The sequence below is a fragment of the Cibotium barometz genome, chromosome 64 (genome assembly GCF_041138505.1).
Source record: "Cibotium barometz isolate CiBa-2024 chromosome 64, ASM4113850v1, whole genome shotgun sequence".
Lineage (NCBI taxonomy): Eukaryota > Viridiplantae > Streptophyta > Polypodiopsida > Cyatheales > Cibotiaceae > Cibotium > Cibotium barometz.
The window spans coordinates 24,420,822-24,446,284 of NC_141109.1; the positions used below are offsets into that span (position 1 = coordinate 24,420,822).

The 25,463-nt window shown below is 42.1% G+C and overlaps 1 protein-coding gene across 2 annotated transcripts in view; it reads left to right on the forward strand.

Annotated features, from left to right (window-relative positions):
• The window catches only part of LOC147603449 (GDSL esterase/lipase WDL1-like), a 42,645-nt gene extending 36,747 nt beyond the window's left edge, over positions 1-5,898 (forward strand). For both annotated transcript variants that reach the window (XM_086796669.1, XM_086796672.1), the window contains exon 6: positions 5,326-5,898. In XM_086796669.1, coding sequence (XP_086652795.1) covers positions 5,326-5,500 — 175 coding nt within the window. In that variant the 3' untranslated portion in view covers positions 5,501-5,898. The remainder of the gene's footprint in view (positions 1-5,325) is intronic.
• The last annotated feature ends 19,565 nt before the right edge of the window (positions 5,899-25,463 follow it).

Consider the following 25,463-nt stretch of genomic DNA (forward strand, 5'->3'; position numbering starts at 1 on the left):
CAGGACAGCTCTAGGGACCTCCACAGGGCTGTAGGACCCCTTACAGGTGGATTTCTCGCGACAGAAAGTTGCTGTTTTGGACTGGTTATTGCACAAAACAGGCCGGACAGCAATGGAATATGTGAGCATGGATGTGTCTCAAGGATTCCTGGTATAACAGGTGCTTAGGGCAAGCATTGGGGACACTTGCTCGCGGAGAACACAGGTTTCTGGATCAGTTTCTCGCGTGGAAACAGGGCCTAAAGATCCATTTACATCTTGTGCAGGGCGGAGTACCTGTGAGGATTGTGAAACTCTTGTGCAGGGCGGATGTACCTGTGAAGAGGCTTGTGCAGGGCGGATGTACCTGTGTGTAGGGCGGATGTACCTACAGATTCTCTTGTTTGAAATGTATTCATTCATGTTGTATTTGGAAGAATCAGGTGCAGGCTGGTGGTGAATCCCCAGGCACCCGTAATCTTGTACTTTGCAGACTCTTTTGGTAATATAACCTAAAGGGGGGGGGTCAGCCTATCATCGGCCCCTTTATGTGGTGTACTGTCATTTTCAGCTTTGTGGTTGTAATGCTCAAGTGTTAAGTGCTCAGAATCTTGTTCACATTTATACGATTCCAATACACGCGTCCGCCTCCCGTTACACCTGGGTCTAGAATTGATGGTTGTGGCCCGACAAGATATCTCTGTGTATGTTCTGCTGACAAATGGTACAGCCGAGTTGCAACAAGTCAATCAATGGCTCAAGGCTGAAAATAAATCGTGAACCTCCCCCCCCCCCTGTCATTGCTTCACCCCCCCCCTCCGTTCGCTACTCTGCCTGCCCGCCTCTGCACAATCCCCCTTTTTTGCCCTTTGTCCACCTTTCGCCCCCCGTCTTTCCTGCCCGCCCCCTGCTCCCCCCTCTTCTTCTTTGGGGACCCCCGACCCCCGACCCCCCCCCCCCCTTTCCTTTTTTTCCTTTCTTTCTTTTTTTTTTATTTTTTATTTTTCCTTTTTTTAATTTTTGTTTTCTTTTCTCTCAAAGCCCCCCACCCCCCCCCCCTCTTCTCTTTCCATTCTCCTCTTCATTTCCCCGTCCCCCTCCTCTCTCCCCTCCCATGTAGATTGGTGCTTTCTGGCTTCTAGGGTTTTCAGCTTTATTCAGCAAGCTTCGGCCTATTCTGGTCTTCACCCTCAGGAGGACTCCATGGCAGCCGCTCCGTCATCCCAAACTGAAGCTGCCGTTGCTTGCATTATCTTCTCCGAAGCGGATCTACAGGTTCTTGCCACAACTGTTGCCTCACTTGAGGCTTTCACCTTGGTGTGCAAAATTGTTGGTAGCCGCCTTGCGCGCGGACAGCTTAGGGATCTTTTTCAAGCCAGCCTCATTGACAAACCTGCAAAGATCACCGATATTCACCCTCTGGGGCGCGGATACTACCAGGTGGAGTTCGACTCGCCATCAGCATCGGACCGAGTCATGCAGTTGAGTCCCCTTGCACTGCATACATCACAGGTCTTCTTTGCATGGTGGCAGCACAACTTTGATCCAGCATCTGACCCAATTGGCTAGCGTTGCGGGCTTCCCAGGCCTTAGGAAGGAGTACCTTCCTCTTCTCTTGGTGATTGGTGGTGCCATCGGGAGAGTGATGGAGCCCCCCCCCCCCCCCCCCCCCCCCCCCCCGGTTGCCTCGGCCCTTGCAAGGGCAACGGGGGGTTCCATCCCTCCGCATCTGTGTAGCCTCGCCGGAGTTTGTACCGCATTGTATATCTATTCCTAGCTCCAAGGCGACCCCATAGAGAAGCGAGTATTCTGGCCTTCCAGGCCAATGCTTCATTTGCAAACAGATGGGTCATTTGGCTAGAGCTTGCCCTCGGTGGCAATCCAGGAGATCGCCTCCGGTGGTTCCTCCCCCGGGTTCTCATGCTGACCCTCACCAGGGGGTAGAGAGAGAGGCAGACCCTCAAGCAGTAGAGCACCAGGCCTCGACTTCAGGTGACCCAGCGGACGGCGAGTGGCGGACGGTTGGTGGGCCGCCAGACGGCCACCAGAGCCGAGCACCGCCGCCGTGCACGCCAGGCTGGGCACATTTGGCGTGCTAGATGCAGCAAGGCCATCGAGCGTACCCACACTCCGCCGGCGGAGACCATAAGGAGCATATGGCTTGATATCATTCACACCCTCCGCGGTCAGTGGGGGAAGTTACAGGGAGGTTTAGACCGCATGCGGAAGCAACGGGAAGCTTTCTTGCAACTTTGGAGGCCTAGCCCTTTCCTCACAGATAGAGGAGGTGACCCCATTTGGCATTACAGACCACCTGTGTGGTTATCCCCCACGCCCCCCCCTCCCCGCCGTATGAGATAGCCTTCTCCTCACAGAGCGGCCAGACGGAGGAGAAGCGTCTCTTCCCCTCATGATCATTTGATTCCCACCCTTAAATGAGGCGAGTTTGTATGTAACCCTTTGTGGTTGTATCTAGCGCTTTGTGGCTGTTTTTTCTTTAACTAATTGAAGGATCTTTTTCCTGGAAAAAAAAATGGCGAGCTGAGTTCGACTACTGGTGTGGGGAGGCTAGAGGGAAGGGGGTAACGGTGGGCATAGGGGAAAGGGGGGGGGGGGGGGGGGGGGGGGATGAGGAGCTGAAGAGAGGGGGTAAGGGGAACTCTGTGGGGGTGGACGGAAAGGGGGTACCACCTGCATCGGAATCTCGGGAACCTAAAGCTAGAAGAACTTGAAACCAGAACCACCCAAGTGCTGCACACTTTCTGAGCCCACCTCCTGGTCTGGAGATAAAATTCTCATAACAGTTACCAGTAGGCACGATTACCTCGTGGGTACTGGGGGCGGGAAACGATTGGGGAAAATGAGGAGCTGAAGAGGGGGGGTAAGGGGAACCCTGTGGGGGTGGACGGAAAGGGGGTACCACCTGCATCGGAATCTCGGGAACCTAAGGCTATAAGAACTTGAAACCAGAACCACCCAAGTGCTGCACACTTTCTGAGCCCACCTCCTGGTCTGGAGATAAAATTCTCATAACAGTTACCAGTAGGAACGATTACCTCGTGGGTACTGCCTGCCTGATACTCTAGCTGGCAGTACCCACGATAACCTCGTGGGTACTGCCTGCCTGATACTCCGGCTGGCAGTGCTCCTGTTGGGGCAGGCGGTGGCGCCTGCATGGCCGATGTGCGCCATCTGCCACTGACGAGCATCCTTCCCCTGCATCTCGCAGTTGCACCGACCAGCTGCCTCCCGCGTCTTCTGCCTTCTCTGGGGGAGCTTAGGCGAAGATGGGGGAGGGTCAGGGGGCATCCTTGGTGGGCTTGGCAGCGTGGCAGACCCAAGCGAGGTGCCCCATCTGCCTACACACAAAACATTAGTCGTCCTGAATACTCAACCCGCTGCAACAGCGGGCCCTTGTATAGGCTAGGAAGTGCGATAACCTGCGGGAAAGCCTCCAGAGACGCTACACAAACTTTGAATCATAGCTGCCCTGGCTACCACCGAGATGGCAGTCTGGGGGACTTCAGTACCTGCCCGAACATCTATCCAATTGAGTGGAGGAGAGGGTGATACTCCTTCCCGAGGCCGGTGGGGAGGTCGACCGTAACTGGGAAGCCGGAAACTCCTGCAAAGGGGTTGGATGCAGTGTCCAAGATGGGATGCCATCTAGCGAAAAATGCGTGAGCATCTTGTATCGTGATGTGGCTCTACTGTCATTTTGTGGGTGAGTCTAACTCCACATGAGAGTAGCCAAGCCCCAATTGGTGATTTTGTCTGGTTCGCCAATGAGGTTGTGTGGAGAAAATCCTGAATTTGTCGTGTGCGTGGCAGCTCCCAACGATCTTTCAAACCAGGGAAGAGGCCTCGTGGGAGGCAAATGTAGACAGGTCTGCTTCGAAAGAATGGCAAGTGGCAGGCGGGGATGATAGAATGGTTGCCATGGAGTCCTCCTGAAGTAGTAATAAGGACAAGAGAAGCTGACTCCTATCGAAAGGAAAACTTGTGCAATACTTGTGCTCAGAAGATGGTGACGATGGATGGAAGAGAAGGCTAGGGCGGAAGGAGGGACAAGCAGAGGAGGGGTGCTTGAAGTGGCAGGGGGCGCAAAGGAGAGGAGTGGGTGAAGGAGAGAAATGGCGAAGAAGGCAGGAGCAAGCGAGGGCGATTGGCGTGCGCGGCAGCAACACGACGACAAAAGGGGAGAAGGCAGGCACTGGCAGTCAAAGGGCAGAGGCGATGAGGGAGGGTGACAAAGGTGGCACTGCAGCCACAGTGGCGAAGGGGTGACCAGGGGGAGGTGAAGCGAAGGGGAGTCTGGCACATGCAGGGGGGACGGGAGAGGGCACGATGATGGGTGGCACGGAAAAGCCATGGGTGGAGGGTGAAGGGGAGACAATGCGAAAGGTGATGGAGGCAAGGGTGAGTAGCGTGCAGCTGCGACAAGGCGAAGGGGGGGGATAGGCACACAGGGGATTAGCCATTAGTAGCCCTAGGCTATTAATTATAAGCTTTTAGCCAATCTAGACCTCATCTTGCTAGCACCCTTAGCCCACTTTTGAATCCTCCAAGGCCCCACACCCCTACTAAGCCCTAACCCTATCGTGGGTTTGTCACCATCGCTAGTCCTAACCCTAGGCTTGTCAAGATGTAACAGTGTCACTACTGAGCATGCGTGATCCCTTCTAAGAGCCAGATGCCCTAGATCTTAGAGGCCTCGTCCCGCCAACCCACAGCTGTAGATCCAAGATCTCCTTTGACGACATGGCGAGCTCCCATCTCAGAGGGGATATGTTATGGCTGCTTTGCGTAATATTCTGGAGGAGGATGGTATCATTGTATGACCACACATGTATAGCATTACATGGATACTTTTTCTTAGGTAACTAGTTTCGCACAGTTTTTCTTTTCCATGGCTCAGTATGCATCATGGATACATTGTACTCTACCGTTTTGGTCTCATAGACTCTCTTGGATCTTTTGAAGATGTTAATATATCTTTCTTTCTTTCTCTATGCACAGTCACACGTGCTTTAAGCGTGTATGTGTGTGTGGTATGTGACGTGGGTTGCATATGTTGCATGTGTTAGTGCACATGTGTGTTTTGTGTGCACGTGCATACATGGTTTTAAAAATCGCATTTTTAAATGTACAGTAAATCTTAATATGCATATGTACAGAAACTCATATGGTTGGTTGGCATTGCATGCCCCTTTGCGCCTACTAGAGAACTGCATACAATGTCAAAACAGTTGCTATATGTGACATATAATGCCTATCATAAAGTATTTTGTTACCTTTCTAGTAGACTATAGATTATCTTGATGAGTATGACAAAAACAATTGCAGGGATGGAATGCATTTATCTCCAAGAGGGAACACAATTCTGCTCAATGAATTGCTTCAAATATTACGGGAAGCAAAGTGGACGCCAAGTTTGCATTGGAAAGAAATGCAAGGTGACTCTTCAAAGCCTTCAAATTCCAATGCTCAGGGACTAAACCAAGGAGCCAACAGAAAATAATACCACTTTAGAGATGACATGAAGCCATTATCTTTCCAAGCCTTAAAGGAAAAATTATAGTGTGGAAATAATTCCACCTTGAATTTATTTCAACCCCAATACTTCCAAGTAAAAAGCATCTCTGGTGGGTGGATGGGCTAGCACCTAACTTTCTTAATAGACTTTTTAGATCCCATGGTCACCATATGGTAAGCATCAACAATGGGGTCAATATAACCATTGTGCATTCACAAGCAGGTAAAAATAATGCTGCATATTCAATAAACTTCACAACTTAGGGCACACAGCTTTGTTGCTATATTCCAACTCTTTGATCTCATTATTGAATGATGCACATTCAGTATACTTCACAAGCTACTAGGGCGTGCAGCTTCAATGTTATATTCTGACATTTTGTTCTTTATTCTTTAAACACTATTGTTGTTGTTTTTACATATAATGCCCAACCAGTTGTGTGTGTGTGTGTGTGTGTGTGTGTGTGTGTGTGTGTGTGTGTGTGTGTGGCGCACGCACGTGTGTTTTTTTTCCTCTTTAGTGCTAGTCTTCATCATGGTTGAATCTGTCCTTCATCTCTGGAGAAGTCATGGAAAGTTAATTCGATGGTTTATGTATGAAGATTTATCTACTACAATGATATCTTTATGCATAAACATGTACCTACTCTTGGGCACTAATAATATCAATAGGGATATCATAGCACGTAGACTATGCAATGCATGATGGAGTTGTTGATTTGAACCTTCATGAGTAGACTCTCATGGAGTCAAGATTGCACTTTAGTTTTTGTTAAGTTTAGAAAATAACCTGAACTTTCTATTGATATATAACTCTTTTTAAGCTGCAAAAGCTTCTAAATCTTATGGACTTCAGCTATGAACACAAATTCTTACTTTTCTCGTACTTCTCTTTGCTAAATGAATCAGTGATCAAAATAATGCATATCTAGCTGATTTACTAGACCGAGACACATTACTAGCCATTAATAGCAATGGAGTATCAAACGAAGCACAAAAAAAGATCATATGGTTTTGGAGCTTTAGATTTGCTAAACTTATTGTATTTTATTCTGTTTTTAGTGAAGCTTATTTTCATTAGGTCATTTTATTTTCATACTTGGAAGGGAAAAAGGTTGATATCTTTGGTGATTTGCATGACTTTAAAGCTCATGCATTGGATGAAGAGAGAGCTTAGCAATTAGGAAAGTAATCCACTTTGAAAAAATAAGCTTTGAGCTTCATTATTTGGTGTGAATTAGAGAGAGAAAGTTGATTTTTGGTCATGCATTTTATAATTTTTCATGCATTGTTGGAATTGGTAATTAGAAGCATGCAAGATCAACAAAAAAACAATTAAAAACCACTCAATCACATGCACAAATACCATTAGTTAAGATTAGGAATCTTAATCACTCTCTAGTCAAGTCCAAAAAATCGTTTTAAAAAACTCCAAAAATTAGGTCAAGGCTTGGGAGACATCAATCCATAGTCCTGTGAAAAAAAGATGTGTGAGTCTAGCATATGTAAGCTTGGAGATGTGAGGCTACAAATTCCAGTCATGAGGTAGATAAACCTACTTCTGTACCAACCAATTAAAAGTGTCTTGAAGACTTGTAAGGACACGCCTACTCATGTTTTATAAAGATTTTCATGTCACACAATCTATACGAGTAATAAATTCATGAAAAAATCTTGACCGTTGTGATTATCGGAGCATTAAGTATAATTATTGAAGCATTAAGTATAATTATTGAAGCATTAAGTATAATTATTGCACAACAATTTATTAACCTTGTCATAGGTCCAAAGTCTCATACACTACTTGGAGCTTGTATGGAAGTAGGCATACTTTATAAAAAATAAAATCGTGAGTCTATTTAATAAAAAATCAATAAGCCAATTCATAAGGTGTGAGTCAACATGTATGAGCCCGGAGATGTGAGCCCACAAGTCATGAGCCTCTTGACGTGAGCCCACAGACATGAGTCTATAGACGTATAATATATATATATATATACATACATACAACTTAAGCAATATACACATGTTTGATTTCATTCAGATATGCGCCTAAGATACCATTTCACTAGAGATAAACTCCCTTTGATGAGTTACGAACTAATTGTTGGAAACGATAATCTAGTGCATCACAACACAGCCTTCAGTTCCATCAAACCATGAGCACTCAAGGGAGTGCTCCTATTAAGAAGGTAAGACTTGTTTGGATCTACCTCAAGTGAGGATCTTTGGGATGAAATGAGCCATTTAAATGTTGGGATGAAATGAACCATTAAAATGTAGACATGAGTGGAGGAATATAGAACCCTTGGAAACAGGGAATGTTGGTCCTCGAGCCTTAGTTGTTGGGTTGCTTCGCCATGGCCAACAAACTAAGCTCAGGATTGATACCAAAAGTTTAAGTTTGGTTTGAACACTTCAAATGGGAGCGAACCTTGAGGATCCTTATTATGCTTTTGTTCCTTCACTAGAGCTCCACCCAAAAATAGGGTGTTTTAATTCCCTAGTCACAAGGTTAATGGTGCTATTTACTGAGCAAGATGGTGATCATAGTCATGATAATTGGGACATATCTTTTGCAATACCGACAAGGACGAGCATTCAACAAAACACACCATCAAGGACAAGCATTCTACAAAACACATCGTCAAGGATAAACATTTCACAAAACACTCAGCAAGCACACAGTGTGAAAGCAAGCATCCCATCTTCTCAAAGAGCCCATTGTAGAAGCTTCTTCACCACATGAAACGAAGTTCTAGTTCCTCTTTGTTTGGATAAGAAACATGGAATGTGGGGAATGGTGAAGAGCCAATCATATGGACTATCTTAAATCAAGGTGCTCCACAAGGGCAATCACATAATGTGTCCTCAACTACCATCAAAAGCTCGCTGTCTCAAAGCCATGCATGCGAAGGGCAAGTACGGTGGAAATCGCATAGCTGATATCCATGGGCCATGGAACTCCAAATCCTGAGACAAATAGTTTTTCTCAACCATTCCCTTACATTCCACCACTATGTGAACATGCAGATAGGACACTCCAATTCAGCCACACTTTTCTCTTTCATGAAATACATCCACACTTTCCTAACACACATTCCTTGTGTGGTCATCAATGAAAGATACATAATAATGGCATCTTCTAATTGATGTTGTCTTTCTTCATCCTCAAACATCAAAATACACCACATCTAAAAGGTCTTTGACTTACATGCTTATTATGCAAAAATGTGTGTTTAGCCTCCTTATCCTAGTGACATGTCACATATTCTATGCATTCCATTCACTTTAAATTTTGCCAAACCTATAATAATACTTTTGGTCTACATATTCCTTACTCTTATGAATATTGATATGTCCAATGTATTTATGCCAAATATAAATGTGTGCAATCACATATGTACCATGTGCAAACATTGTAACTTTCACTTTACACATGCTATTATCTAAATACTCTACCAAGTCTGTTTCCCTTTTGTTAATCCCGTTTTAGATTAACAAAGATGATCCTCCATTTGAGAACATTAATAAGTTATGTAAAGGCACTATAAAGTTGTACATCATGAGATACTAGTAGCCAGCCAAGGCTTTAGTTAATAAGTTTTGGGCACCCAAGTGTGAATAAGAGCCAGTTAGTTATACATAAGATAATTTCTCTTAATGGAAACACACAATCTCCCTTTATTCTATGAGAGCTCTTGTCTTGTCTTATGTATGAGAGAGTGTGTGTGTGTGTACTCTTGTGCATGTGCCTCTTCTATGCTTGTGTATGGGAGAGTGAGAGGACGATTGCCTTGCATTGTGGTGTGAGCGACTCCGCGATGATAGAATGGAGGTGGAGATTGGAGGATTGGAGCTTCCAAAAGCTAGCTTGAAGATCCTCAAGGGACATTAGCTCAAAGTATTGGTAAGTACCCCTGGTAAGTACCCCACGATGGTTGTTGTCCATTGCATCTTCTAATTGTGAATGTGTGGAGTTCTCTTGGGAGGTGTAGTAGGCCATAACATTTTTGGCACCGCTACCGGGGAAACAACCATTGTTTCTTCTGTCTTCTTAGAGCTCCAGCTCCCATTATGCAAGATTCACTATTGCCTTTGCATTCAGAAGGTGCATTGTGAAAAACTATGTAGATAAGATTTGTGTGGAAAGGAAGAAAAGTAGTTGTGAAAAATTGCGTGTGTGGAAGTGTGGGTGAGTCCTTGGTAAGCTATACTTAGATTTTCTTTCGATTTTGTTGATTTTGTTACCAATTTCGTTATCATGAGATAGCAATGGTAACACTCATTTTTCTATTTTTTCCAAAAAAATCATGAAAATCACAAAAACAAGGAGCCATTGGTTGTGTGGGTGACTTGCATTACATTCCTTTTGCTAAGCACAACCTCTATGGATCTTCTGGGTAGGAAAATCATACTCCAAATCAATCAAAACATCACTATGTTGACTCGATTGCGTGAAAGTGTAGGAAAGCATTTCACGGCGTAAAACACCGCCCCCTATTAGCACCAAAAATTTTGGGATTGCCTTACTAAAGTTAGTGTGTCTTATCATGACAAGAAAATGGAAAAGTCTTATCTCGTGAAAGTGCAGCGAAATAGTTCACAACATGAATTAAATTTCACGACGTGAAACACAATCTGCTATTTCACAAGTAAAGGATTGTCAGACTAGAGGTAAGAGAGGGTCACACGTGCATTAATCTGAGTCTCCCCGACTCAGATTAATGTGATTCTAAACTGAAATTTGAAGCATGAAACACAAGTTTTTCATGGCATGTGAAATACATTTGACGACACGAAACGTAGTCTGCTATTTCACAACCTAAAACATTACTCCAACAGAAGTCCGAGCTTAACGATTGGAGTAGTGAAATAGCATGTTGAATTTTATTCTCGTGCACTTGAGGTCAAGGAAACTTATATGAGACAAACCTACTTTATCGAATCAGCCAAGTTCCTCCTACCAAAGAAGTGTTCGTTTAGGTCACTTGGAGAAATCTGACCTGCATAAACTAGTAGTGAAGAATATATGGAGGAAGGTTTAAGGTTCTCCAGATTTGGAAAGGAAGGAAAACCAGCTTCTCCGGCATGGAATTTTTTGGTCTCCAAGATGGCATAGAAGATGTAGCGTAGTCTGCGGGCACGGGCCCGCAACAAGCGCAGGACATGCTCCAAAACCGAACTTACCAACAAATACGTCCTTGACATCTAGGCCCAAAAACACTAACCCCTTGAGACCGAGTGGATTAAATCCTAGGGTCAGATGGGAGAAGGAAAATGCTGCCCAAACGGGTCAAATCTTCTTCCCCACATCTGAGGAATTAGAAGTTGACATAAAGATGGTAGAAGTAGAGTGTCAAATGTGAATTCTAAGCTTACAAGGCAAGAGGTCGATACGTAAATATTGATGGCAGAACAGAGGGAGATTGGTAATTTGAATCTGTTTATGACCATGTGGTAAGGAAATAGAAACATCTAGAGAAGCCACGGATAACATGGGGATGGGAATGATAGAAGGAAGAATACCAGCCCTAGAACCCATAAATGAGGAGCCCAAGGCTGAGGAAGACCTCGAATTGCCCGAAGAAGTGGACAATCTACCTAGGGCATCTACCGGAGTAGAGAATCGACTCTACACAAGAGAGGAGATAAACGAAATGATCAATAATCCCACTTTTGCAAAGCATGGAACTCTTAATTAAACAAAGGTGGGGTGAGGCCGCTCATAATGAGCCAGGCGATAAGGAATTTCCTGGACTCAGCCATAAACTTGGATTGGATACATGGAACTATGTAGGTAGAGGACGGGGTCTAGGAAGGAGGGGTAGCTCCTCGGAGGCCAATAATAGATCCCCACACAGATCTAAATACAGCCACAAGGGTGGATTTATTGAATATGGCCATAGAAATGGGTTGAGGCATGGTAAAGGAACTAGGCACGACCCTTGAATCTAGACTATCTCTCAGATGAAGTGACATGTTATTTCAAAACTCATGCAAAAAATCTCAGGAGATGGGGACCCTATCCAACACATGAGATCTTTGAGTCAACATGTGAAACATGTGGGCTGGTGAGCGACGTGACTATGATACATGCCTTCTCTCTAACTTAAGAAGGGAAAGCTCACCAATGGTATTGAACCTTAAAGCCTGAAGATAAAGTCAATTTCACATGGCTTAAGAATGTGTTCATACCGAGCTTTGCTCGAAGTGGTGATAGGTGGAGTCCTATGGCTTAGCTCCATAACATAAAGTAAAAAGAAAATGAATCCAGGCAGGATTATGTTTCTTGGCTCAAACACTTAAACTCAAGATGCAAAGCGAGGATCAGTTATTGCCCTACTTCCGGAGAGGAGTCCGAGATCATAAGATGCATGATTATCTGGTGTTAGCCCGACCGACTTCTCTGGATACGTGTTGTAAGTTGGCCATTGAATATGAAGATAACATGCTTGAGTTACTTTCCAACCGAAAGATGCCAAGGCAGCTTTGGTGTGGTAGCAACATCACGAGTCTCTAGTCATCAGGACGCTGGATCCAAGAACACCCAAGTTGGCAACATGACAAACTCAGCACTGCCATTTTGGAAAAGTTAAAAGTTAGGGATGGGAGAGAAGCATCAGGAAATACTCATCTCTATCGCCGGAGAGACTTGATTTGGTTCTCAATCTATAGACAAAATCATACGAGCATTGAATGTCCCCACCTAAGACCGAGGCAGTTACTTTATTGTGCGCATTGTCAAAGACTAGGAAACCACGATACTGCCATGTGTAGGTACCCAAGGATCTAGCCTTTAGCATAATTGCCAGCACCCAGAGTACCTCTAGCCTTACCCAGCACCACCATTGTAATCCAACGTGGTTGTTGCAAGGTAGCCGAATACATCCTACTTTACCAAGAGGAATGTTCAGGATATGCATGACATGTCACCCATTACCACCACCTGTTCTACCACCACAGCCACCACAAGCTAAGATCAACCAGGTGTTGATTGAAGAACCCTTGGAAGAGGGGTAAGCTATGCACGAAGTAGAAGTGAATGATGACTACTATACAAGGAACTAACTGAGATTACACCGGATTATTATGTCTTACAAAATAGCACGCCAGTACCAGTGTTCCAAACCATGGTACAGTGGAAGGGAAAAGACATAAAATCAACTATGAGAAGGGGACCCATGCAGTGTTATCATTGTAATGGACCTCATCGAGTAGCAGAGTGTCATGTTAAAAATGTGGCTAATGCTGGTCAAACTCAACCGACGGCAGCGTAGACCAATGCCATGCCCACTCTTTCATGTGCTAAGTGTGGTGTAGATTATCTGATCAAGGACTGCCCATATTGCACCAACATCAATGCCTCTACATCTAACCATGCCACCACCATGACTATAAGTGTGCGGCCTGGGAATATCACACCAGTAAATGTCCTGACACGCGCACAAATGAAACAAGTGGACAAAGGGAAAAACCCCGGTGGTATTACAACCTCTAAGAGATTGGGAGAAGAAGAAGAGTGAAGAAGGTGGGCAAGGGTGACACCTTGGTCATAATTCAAGATGGATCCGAGGAAGATACCAGACACTGGTTCCACCCAATCAAAGGAAGGAGGCAATCAAGTGCCTCTGAGGCTAGCAGATGAGCAGGCAAAAGAGAGACTAGCAACCCCCAAGGGTGTTGGAGAATATCCAAATGCTAAGGAGGAAATAAAAAATCTTGAGGAAGCTAAGGCCCTTGTAGAGGAGTGTCAGTGAAACCATGAAGACAAATTGAGGGCTAATAAGGCTAGCGATACAGTATATCCATGGAATGAGCTGTTAAAAGAAAGAAAATTGAATGTGCCTACTCCAATTCCAGAAGAGTCCGACGAAGGGACTCATAGTGATACGATGGCAAGAATGGTTGCAAAGGCACAGCAGGAATTGTCAAACCATTTATTCCCTAAGATTGAATATCAGACAAATACATGGAAGGAGCCCTAACTTGCGAGAAAACATAGGCAGTCTCTCAGTAATACTGTTTACAACAACTGTTAAAATGCCACTTGGACCCTTGTTACACAATATGCCGGCACTATGGGCAGATGTAAAGGATTAGATAGAAGGGAAAATGAACCCAATGACCACAACAGAGGAGAGCCAAACACATCTGGTAGGAAAAAACCAAGAACGTGAGGAGAGGGGAGCACCTAGATTCATCCAAATACCTGTCAACCAATTGGGAAGGTATTATGAGAGTGATGATACAAATGCTACAATTCCAATCCACCATAAATGCTATAGACAGCGATGCAAGTGTAAGCGTTATCACCAAGCAATGCTGGGAGAGTTGGGGAAAACGAGAGTTAGAAGGAGCAAACCTAATCATTAAAATGGCAGATGGAATAAAATCAAGACCAATGGGGTTATTAAAAAATGTTATGCTTAAGGTCTTTTCGTTCCGTTACCATCACGCATTTGTTGTAATGGACTTTCTGCGCCTGCCAACCAGATTCATCTGATATTATCTTGGGCAGACCCTTCATGAGGGAAGCCAAGGTGGTGCATAATTGGGCATTAGATCAAGTGTACATCCAAAAGGATTCGCAAATTTTGAAGATCGATCTACATACATGGAAGGCACACCCCATGGAAGAGCAGTTGTTTGGGAATGATTTGGTCATAACTGAACGAACCACATCCTTACAAGTATGCCAACACTCATGGGAAGAGGAAGAGAATGAGATGTACGCATCACTTCCACCTCCGAACTTTAGTGAAAATTGGATGCATGTATTTGTCACCATAGATGTGTTACCACTCTCAGAGGAACAAAGTATGCTAAATCGGAAACGATTCCCACAACCTCAATGCACATGGTGGTTGTACAACTCATGGAAGAGGAAATAGAGGATGAAGAACAGAAGTACTTGAACCACATGATTGCAACAACACTCGTCTCAGGAAGTGGTGGAAACAAAAGCGGTATATCACTCGACGCAACACCCTATTGTGAAGTAAACCCACAGATGTCCAGTGGCTAAGATATCTCGAGGTCACTAAGGTGCATGATGAGTTCTCTAAGAACTGGGGTGAGTAGTTGAGTAAGATAACCTTGGAAGGAAAACAAGAGGAGAAAACTACACTTTAAGAACTTGATACACCTAAACTCACTAAGGCAAGAAGAAGGAAACGAAACAAGGCTCTGGCTGAAAGGCTCTGGCTGAAGCTGAGTGAGAGGCAATGAAGGCAATGGCTCGGACAGAGGATGATGAGGATGACAAGCCAAACCTTCTCTCCATGCCGAACCATTTCAAAACCTACACCAATACAAGAAAGGTGGTCCAATTAATGACCAAAAGAGTAAAGAAAAATGGTTAATCCACATCTTATCATGGGCCAGCAGAAGTTCAGGAGGTACACATTGTAGAGCCAAGGGAGGATCCCAAACCTGTCTACATTGCTAATGACTTAACAACTACTACGGAAGATGAACTCATTGCTCCCCTAAAAGAGTTGAAGGATTTTTTTGCTTGGAAATATATGGAAATGAAGGATGTACCACCCGAAGTGGTTCAACACACTATTTCGATCATGGAAGGATCAAGACCATCTAGGCAAAAACCATATCAGATGAATCCTAAGTATGCAGCTATTGTAAAGGAGGAAATTGATAAACTCATAGCTACGGATTTCATCAATAAGATTAAGCACACTGATTGGCTATCACTAATCATAATCGTGCCAAAAAAGAATGGGAAGCTACGAGTTTGTGTTGATCTCAAAAAGGTGAATGCAGCTACCAGGAAGGACCACTACTCATTAATATACGAAGCATGTATTAGAACGGGTAGCAGGTGAGGAATCCTACATCTTCTTAGATAGGTTTTCAAGCTAAAATCAAGTGTCCATTTTACCAAAAGACCTACAGAAGACGGCCTTCAATACAATGTGGGGCACTTATGCTTATAAGGTTATGCCTTTTGGTCTCACCAACGCACCAGCAACTTTCCAACGATTAATGTGCACGGCCTTCAAGGACTACTCACAAAGGTGGCTTGAGGTATTCATTGATGATCTTTGTGCACAGTCACGATGGACGGAACATTTGGCTTTCTTGAAGAAGGTGTTTAAGAGGTGTCGATTATATCGCATATCCTTAACCCTTTAAAGTATCAATTTTGGGTCAAACACGGTGTTACCTTAGGGCACATTCTCTCCAAGAATGGTATTTCCACTGATGAGGGCAAGGTGAAGTTGATCTTGGAATTACCCCCACCAACAAACTATAAGAGTGTGCAACGGTTTATGAGACACGTTGGGTATTATCGATGATTCATCATATTCTATGTTGAAATTGTCAGGCCATTGTACAGACTACTCATTATCTTTGAATGGACTGAAGAATGTTGAAGAAAGCGCTGTGGTAAGTGCACCAATTTTGAGACCACCCAACTGGGACCTCGTATTCCATGTACACATTGATGAATCAAATTTTGCCATAGGATGTGTATTGGCACAAGTTGGGGAATTCAAATTGGATTACCCAGTTTGCTTTACTAAAATCGACAACTCAATGATGTAGAAATAAACTACACCACAACTAAGCGTAAGGGTTGGCCATGGTTTATGTTGTTAAGAAATACAGACATTACTTGTTGGCCAACAAATTTGTATTCTTTGTTGATCATCAAGCCTTATTATATCTAGTGAATAATACATGCACCACGGGGAGAATCACACGATGGTTGCTTTTACTCCTAGAATTTGACTGTATGGTCACGACAGTTAGAAAAGGAACACATGTTTTGTCAGACCATATGTTTAGAATTCCAAACGGAGAACCTGCAAGTGGCATTGACGATTGACCTCACAGATGCATGTCTATTCAAAATTGATACGGTGCCTGAGTGGAGCAAGGAAATATCTTCGTACCTAGCTCATGGTTTTCCATAAGATCGGCCCTTGAACAAGGATAAGATGCGTCAGCTCATTAAGCTGGCCGCACCATGTCAATTGATTGCGGGAGAACTATACAAGCTGGGCAAAGACAATATCCTCAAGAGGTGTGTGCGAGAAGACAAGTTTGTCTCACAGTATTAGAAGAGGCACACTTGGGAATATTCGGAGGACATTTTGCTGGAGAAGTTACTTCTCGCAAAGTACTTCAAGCAGGGATATGGTGGCCTACGTTATTCGGAGACACCATAGGATTTGAGAAAAGATGAGAGGAGTGTCAACAATTTGCTATTCAGCAACATAAGGACAGAATTCCACTTACCCCTGTAATTGTGAGGAGGCAACCCTTTGAGAAATGAGGTATTGATTTTGTTGGACCCATTAGTCCAGCAGCGCATCCATCACAAGCTCATTATGTGATCGTGGTCACGGATTATTTCACCAACTGGAGAGGTGAGAGCCTCTAAAAAAGCTGATGCTCAAACTACATCCAAGTTCTTGTATGAACATATCAAACTACATCCAAGTTCTTGTATGAACATATCATTTCTACATTTGGCTGTCCGCTAGAATTAGTCAGTGAGACTGAGGTTCGCATTTCATCAATGAGGTGATTAAACATTTACTCACAAGATTCCTTGTAATCCATTGAAAATCATCACCTTATTATCCATAAGCAAATGGCCAAGTTGAGAGCATTAAGAAGATTTTATGTGCTATCTTCACCAAGACCTCAAAAGCTAGTAGAACGGATTGGGAACACAAGCTAGCTCTGCAACACTATGGGCCTATCATACATGATATAAGGTAGCTACGGGATACACTCCCTTCCGTCTAACTTATGGTATTGATGCAGCAATGCCTATGGATTTGTTAATTCTGAGCCTATGTATTATGGTACAAGAAAGACTTACAGAAAATGTGTTAGCAGAGAGGTTGATTGACTTAGAAAAACTCGATGAAACCAGGCTTATTACATCGCATGGGCTTATGGTCGAGAAATTACGGAGAAAACATTGGTTTGACCATAACCTAAAGCACAAAGAACTGGAAACGGGGGACCTTGTTCTCATGTATGGTGTTAGAAGCACCAAGAAAAAGAAATTGAAATACAGAGGGTTCAAAAAGAAATTGAAATACAGAGGGTTCAAACCTTTTAGAGTGTCTAAAATCACCCCTCAAGGGTTAGTCCTAATTGAAACCATCGATGGGGTAGAAATGGAGGGATATATCAATGAAAGTAAGCTCAAAAACTATTATGGATCTCTGACCCAGGAAATGCTTGAACAAGAGCATATTTTAAAACAAAAGAAAGATCTAGTCATGGAAAAAATTAGACAAGCTCAAGAGGAAGCCAAGGCAAGGGGGGAAGCCAAAGCAAAACAGACTCCAAGGGAGAACGCTACATGTAAACATGGCTTCACTCACCTTGCTTGAAGAGGATGACCTCGATATTGAACCAGCATGCCTGTGTAAATGTCTACAAAAGGTAGTCACACAAAGAGCATTGCATTGATTGATACAGGATCAAGTCATAACTTAATTTCCTATGAAACATGGGTAGCTCTAAACAAACCCCACCTACAGGAAACCAGTGCACAAGTTCAGAGTGTGCATTTATCAGTTATGCAAACAATGGGATTTTTGAATGTTAGCATCTCTATCAGAAATAATCCCTTGGTTGGAAAGGTTTTTGTTATGCCTATAGGAACCATGGTAGAGGAGATGATTCTTGGACAATTCTGGATTTGCGCCAGCAAATTGTACATCCAATATTGTACATCCAATGGGAAAAATGTACAATGCAACTCAATGATGGCAATGAGACTATGACCATTCCATTATGGACTTCACACTGAATAAGGGAAAGCAGGCAGTTGCATGCGACATGGAACTTCCATGTCGCAGGCAGTTGCATGCGACATGGAACTTCCAATGCCAAATCAAAAGCGGAAGAATCAACAGAATAGACGTCCACCTCAAACCAGCATTGCCATTCAAGAGGACCACAAAAAAGACAGCGAATATATCTAGTCAGACAACAGTGGGTTCCCAAATACCAGCTTCAAGCCCAAGGATCCTATGGTAGCGTGACAAAACCTCATGGGTATCAGGGCAAAGACACAAAGCTACATGCAAGAGCCAAGGGGATCAAACTAGGGAGAGAAAGTAGCAACCCACGCCCGAGCACAACTTGACATTCAAAAGAGATGGGTAAGAAAAGACTTACTAGCAATGCAGGGCTACCATCAAGGAAATGCAAAAGTATGGATACCAAAACCAATAGAAGATCCAGAGTGGCATTTACCTTCAACGGCACAAATGGGAGCCATGGACACAAGCAAAATCAAGGCCCAGATATATCAAGTGTCAAGGCACCGCCAAAATTGATTTGGAGGAAGAAATCCATTCACCCAAGTAAACAAGGGAGTGCAACACCTCCAACATCACCCCAAAATTAGATCATGTAGAGATAATTAAAGCCACATGCACAAGAAACGCAATAGGTTCATGAAGATTCAGTAGATGTACTCCTCTACTAGATGGAAGGAAAGCTATGACGTTCTCACTTAGAACTAAAACTTATACAACACCGCCTACCCACAAGCTCCAAAGTATCAACTTGGTTTCCTTGGAAATAAGATAGAAGGAGGGTGATAAAGAGTACCCAAAACCAAGCCATAACTTCCTATTTAAATGAGTACAAGGTAACGGGTTATGCATATCTCACATCATAAAATGTCTAACCCATTTAATGCCGTGAAACAAGTTTATACATTTCACATTCTTATTTCTCCTTCTCTCAATGCATATTGTAATGAAGTAGGTTTGGGTGCGCATGCACATGGGGAATGGGGCCTAGACACTTGGGCTTAGGGAAATTTACATGTGTACTTTTAGGGGATCCTATATGAGACATAGGGCTCATGGACATTGTACCCTTTTTTATCATATTCACTCTATAGACATTCATGTCTTCTTGGTGCTCATGCCCAAGCTTCCATGGCCTTCTTGGTTGGATGGTGACCCACACCCATGTCACTCCATGCTTTAAGTGGCCAATCCTAGTTTTTTGAAATGGTATCAGAGCCTTTGGCTTAGGTCCTTGCTTAGAGAGTGATTAGTGTTAATCATTTTTGGAATTGATTTTTACACAATTTTTAGATTTGCTAATTTCTTGTTTGATAGGATTAGCAAAGAGATTTATGTTAATCATTTTTGAATTTGTATTAAACACTATTTTTTGAATCCTAATCCAGTTTACTATTTGGTTCTTGAACTTCTTGATCTTCTTGATCTTGATTTTTGAATTAGGGTTTATAGAGATTTTTGTAGCCAAAATTGAGAGATTTTCTTGCATTAATCCATGTATGATGAACAAATGTGTACACAGTTACATGTATGCATGGAAAGTTTGATGAAAAGGCATTTATCCTACTACTAGAAGTTGTTGAAGACACAGCCTTTGACATTCTGATCAAAGACACTGCATAGTCCACTCAAAGTTAAAAGCCATGACATGTTGTGCTAAACTTATGTGAAACAATGAATGCATGCACTAATGAGTGAAAATTTGTTGCAACCATTTGTCAATATTCATAAAACCCTATTGGGAGTCTAACCCAGTCTACAAGCATTAGCCAAGGTGCTCCGTACACTATAGGGCTAGAGTTATCTTGGCTGTTAGAGTGGGGAATACCAACCATTGATTGGTTGGCATCCATTGAGGAATCGCAAGCAGGATTTACAGCAAGGGTGGGTCTTCTAGCCTAGCTGGCCAAGGAAGCAAACATACAAGTCCTATCTACACAAATAGCAAACAACAGCTAAGGTGTCACATGTAGCCAAAACAATTAAAGCAATACATGCAAGCTTAAGGGTTACATGCAAGCATGAGGGTTACATGCAAGCATGACAGGATCAAGCAAGCTACAAAAAAAAAGAGCCTCCAACAGCCATTTTGGAAAAGGATGAAGGTTACATGCATCTCACAGTTTTCACTCACAACATGAACAGAATCCAGAAATTTACAAGCAGTTTAACAGAGTACATGCATGGTGATTAAAGTTCCCTGCACAGCAAGATACTACTAAACAATTTCATGTTTCAGTAGAGGAAAAAGATCTGTTGTATGATTCCAGAAAAAAACATCAAATAGACAGTACAGCAAACAAAAGCAAACTGGCTCGGGAACAGAGAACGCAACAACAGAGGGAGCCATGAGCAGGAGCAGAAAAAAAAATATGGGAGCCACGAGCAGGAACAGCTGTAGCCACCAGCGAAGGAGCATGCCATGTTGAGGGTAAAAATGGGGGATTAGGTTAAGAGCAACCCTAAACTAAAGGGTGCCCATTCCACACCTCCACTCTTGAATTCTTGCCCATTCCACACCCTACCCTTGAATTCTTGCCCATTCCACACCCTAACCTTGGATTCTTTGGCCATTCCACACCCTGACCCTTACATGTGCTAGTTTCCACGCATGATAGTATGCATTGAGTTAGATGTGTTTACATGAGGAGATGGAGTTCGTCCTCATGCCTTGAGTGTGTGGAGATAGTTTGTGTGTAGTGTGGGCATATTGGGTGATTGTTCACACATGTGAGGTGTGTCACATGCGTTGATGTTTTATTTGAGGTTGTTCACATGTTTTGAGCCTCGTGGTGGTGGTTAGTGTGCCGTGTGGGTCATTTTAGTGTATTTTGGGCGTTCACATGCACACTTTTGTGTATTTTGGGTGTTCACGTGCACATTTTGGGCCATTTAATGTATTCTGGGCATTCACATGTGCATCTTAGCCCTTGTTCATACACATTTAGAGGTGTTTCTACACTTTAGGGCCTTGGCGGGACGACATGAGTTCCCATTACTACTTCAACCTCGCCTACGATCGCCGTGCTACCCACCATCTTCATTGTCAACATCACACTATCTCCATCCCAGACGCTCATCGTGCGATATCTGCTCATATCCTATCATTCTAGCTTCATCGTTTTTATCTTGATTTGCCATTTCAGGTGAGGAGTTACATATCATTTGTCAAGTTCATACATACATTTGGCACATCACGGCTTTGACCTCTAGATCCTTCTTCACCGACATCATGCTATGATGACACATCATATTCATGTCATATATGGATGTTTGAGCTTCAGATGTTATTACCTAGCCAGTGTAGACATTTATTTAATGAGGATGATGTTTGTGCTAGATTGTCTAGACGCTCTACACATGGTGATTTTGTTGAGTATCTATGTGGATATCTTTACATGGATGGTTCGGCATTGATTGCATGGGAGGATGTATGTGGGGATTTGATTGAGTGCCCTATATTTGTGAGCAGAGATAATTATATACCTGAGAAGTGGTATCATTATAACATGCATTCAGTGGATTATGAGGTGGATGGTGATGATGATATTGATGTTGATACTTGTACACATGGTCATGGTCATACACGTACATGTGATGACATTGATGTATCACAACCACATACCTATGATGATGTATCATGCACACACATACATGATGATATTGATGTATCACACACACATACACATGATGATAGTGATACACGTGCACATGATACCACTGACACATATGTACATGATGATGATGTATGTGATAGTGATAGTGGGAGTGATGTGTGTGAGTGAGATCATGTGGGCATGATCTTGATGAGAAGCGATCACATCGAGCATTACGAGCATCATATAGCTACCTATCTCTATTCCTAGTGATCATAGGGATACATTACTTGGCCATAGTGATACATTCCATGATCTTGATGGGTATTTGACTAGTCATGACCATCATGACCATTCGGCTAGTCATATATCTTTAGTCACACATGGGATTAACACTTCACATGTCGTTGATCACATCATAGACCATGAGGAGCATAGACCCGAGGTTCTAGTATTAGATGTGTTGGGATACTCCTCTAGATTTGTTACATGTGGAGAGATTTCAAATATGATCACTACTCCTAGTTTTCATAGCATTCCTGGTAGCATTCAAGTAGATCGAGTTATGATTGAGAAGTCAGGGATAGTGCATGGAGTAGTGATGAGTTCATAGAGGTGAGACATCGTAGGAGTATGCATATTGATCATATTTCTAGCATATCCTATGACATTGACTTTGAGAGTTTTACAGGTGATCTAGGTATTTCCTTAGATCCAGTACTATTGGAGGTTGATCTATCATGGGATTTAGGTCATATAGGGACACCAGTGAATGGAGTTGGTCTATACCTTTGGGGATGACCTTGGAGATTCCATTGATAGTGAGTTGATTGATACCACGTATACCTCTTGTGTAGACACTTGGTCAGTGCTGCTTAGTGAGATGATGATGTATACCTCTTGTGTAGACACTTGGTCAGTGCTGCTTAGTGAGATGACGACGTATATCTCTTGTGTAGACACTTGTGTAGACACTTGGTCAGTGCTGCTTAGTGAGATGACGATCTTTATGATGATCCAGCTTCTGTTTTAGAGGGTTACGTACATATAGAATGTCATACACATGGAAATATTGTGCATGGGTCAGATCATACTCATACATGTATAGATGTGGGTGGTGGATCATGCTTTTGACTTCTTGAGTGGTACTACTTACATATGACAGAGGCATGAGTTCACATTTGACTCTACATGAGGCTGACCTTGTAAGGTTCCTCTTCAGCCCCTAAAATATGTATAAGTTCTCCTCTCAGTCCCGTGTAATCATCCCCTTTTCAGAATACAAGAAAACATTGTTTTTCTTTGTTTTTAGTCTAGAGAGAGAAAATATTCTAGAGAGAGGTAATACAGTTTTGAGATATTTTTAGATACAAAGGTATCTTTTAAATTTAATATGAATTCCCCTGAAACATAAGTTTAAAAAGAGTTTTCCAATATGCATTAGAAATTAATTGAATATGTGCATTGGACACCTTAGCCTAAGGGTACCCATTTTCAGAAAATTATGGATTAAGGTCCAAAGAGTGTTCTAATGGGCCAATGGGGTTAATCCAAGTGTTTGAATAAGAAAAGTGCAAGAATAAAAGAAAATCCACCAAAAATGAGTAAATTCTCACATGAGATGAAGAGTTGACTAGTACTGGGACTTAATAGTATAAAAATGGGAATTTTGACACCTCAAGAGGGTGAGTGGAGCAGATCCCAGTTGAACTTAGCTGGTGGCCTCCCTCACCTATAAATAGAATCCCATTCATTTGTATTTTCATCTTAGTGTATTTACATGCTAGTGTAATTTTCATTTTAGTGTAATTCCATTATCCCTCTACCTTGCCTCTCCATTGTGAAGCTTTGGAGCCTCACTAATCCTCTTCTTCTCTTGAAGATTACCCTCTTCTTCTTGGTGGCCAAGTCACTTCTTTGATGGCTACACTTCTCCTTAAAGAATCAAGCCCAAAACCAAGGGTAAGCCTAAAACAATGATGTTTTACTCTCTTCTTGGATGGTTATCTTCTTCCCAACCTCTTTACATGCTTGGGAAGCATTCTAATTCATGGTTGCTTCTTAAAACCATGCCCTTATTGATTTATGTTGTTTAAATGAATTAATGTTAATCTCTTATGCTTAAATGTATTGCTTTTTATTTGTAATCTCTCTTTTTGAAAGAGTACTCACTTTTATGGTTAAATCCTTCTTGGAAGGGTAGTCCTTAATTCTAATCTCATTTTTTAACCCAAAACTCTAAGCCTAACAAGCTAGAGATGGAGATTAAACATTTTAATGATTTTTTACCTACTTCTAATGTGGTTAATTCATTAAACTTTTTTTTATGATAAGAAATTTTATATTTATTCATTTTAAGATGAAAGAGAGCTTAGGATAACATTCATATATTTATTTTCATATGGAAGTGATAACAAGATGCTTAGATGCAATTATGCTTAGGTTTATGCATAAAGAATTTTTATTTTAAAAGAGGAAGTCCCACCATATTTTTATGTAATTATGTTTATTAATAAATTTAATAATGCTAAAAGATATATTTTCATGATATTCTATGCATAAACATTTTAAATGCTAAAAGAAGGATTTTTGTTACATTTTTTAATATACATTTATAGTATGTATGCATAAATGTCTAAAGGTTAAAAAGAGAAATTTTTGTTATATTTTAAATATGTATATTCATGGTATGTATATACATAAATATTTTTGTTCATTCAAAAAGAGGAATTTTCATCAAATCCTTAAAATAGGAATATGCATAATTAATTTTGGTATCAAAAAGAGAATGTTTCATCATATTTCTATGTAGATAATTATGGCACGTTGTTCAAAGGGAGAAAAGAATATCTAAGAATATTTCTATGTGAATATTTTAATAAAATGATGTACGCATATTTATGAAAGGATCATTTAAAAAAAAGAAATATCCTTGTTAAATTCCATTATTCATAATAAATTATTTATAGCTCTATTATGTCCAAGGAAGAAAGAATTTTCATATTTTTGGATATTTACCCTTTACGATTAGAAATCACAGTTATTTTATGAAATAAATGGAGAAAAATCATTAGGAAATAAATCTAGGAATAAATTCAAGTAATTATGTGCTAGACCATGACCACGTGAGAAAGGTGGGTCAGTAAGATGCATGCCTATCTCTTGAGTTGTAAATTAAGCTAAGACTTGTGACCATTCCCATTTCTTCAGTATACGAAGAAGGGATAGCTGTCTGATTTAGAGAATTTCTCCTAAGACCTGAAATCGTCTAGAAATAAGGTAGAAATTCGTTTTAAATTGTAATTGATGGATGGATCGCCCGAGATATGAGATTTGTGATTTTTATTGAGGAAGTCTGGGTTTTGAAAAAAGGGTCTTGTGAAACCAACACTAGAGATGTTTTCTCGTAAAATGGCTTTTCGTGAGAGAAGAAATCAAACTCAATGGGAAAATCTTACTTGCATAGAAACTCTGTTTTTGTAAAGGACTGTCTTATGCCATAATGCTGGAGGAAGCATTTGGTTTATTATTTAATTTA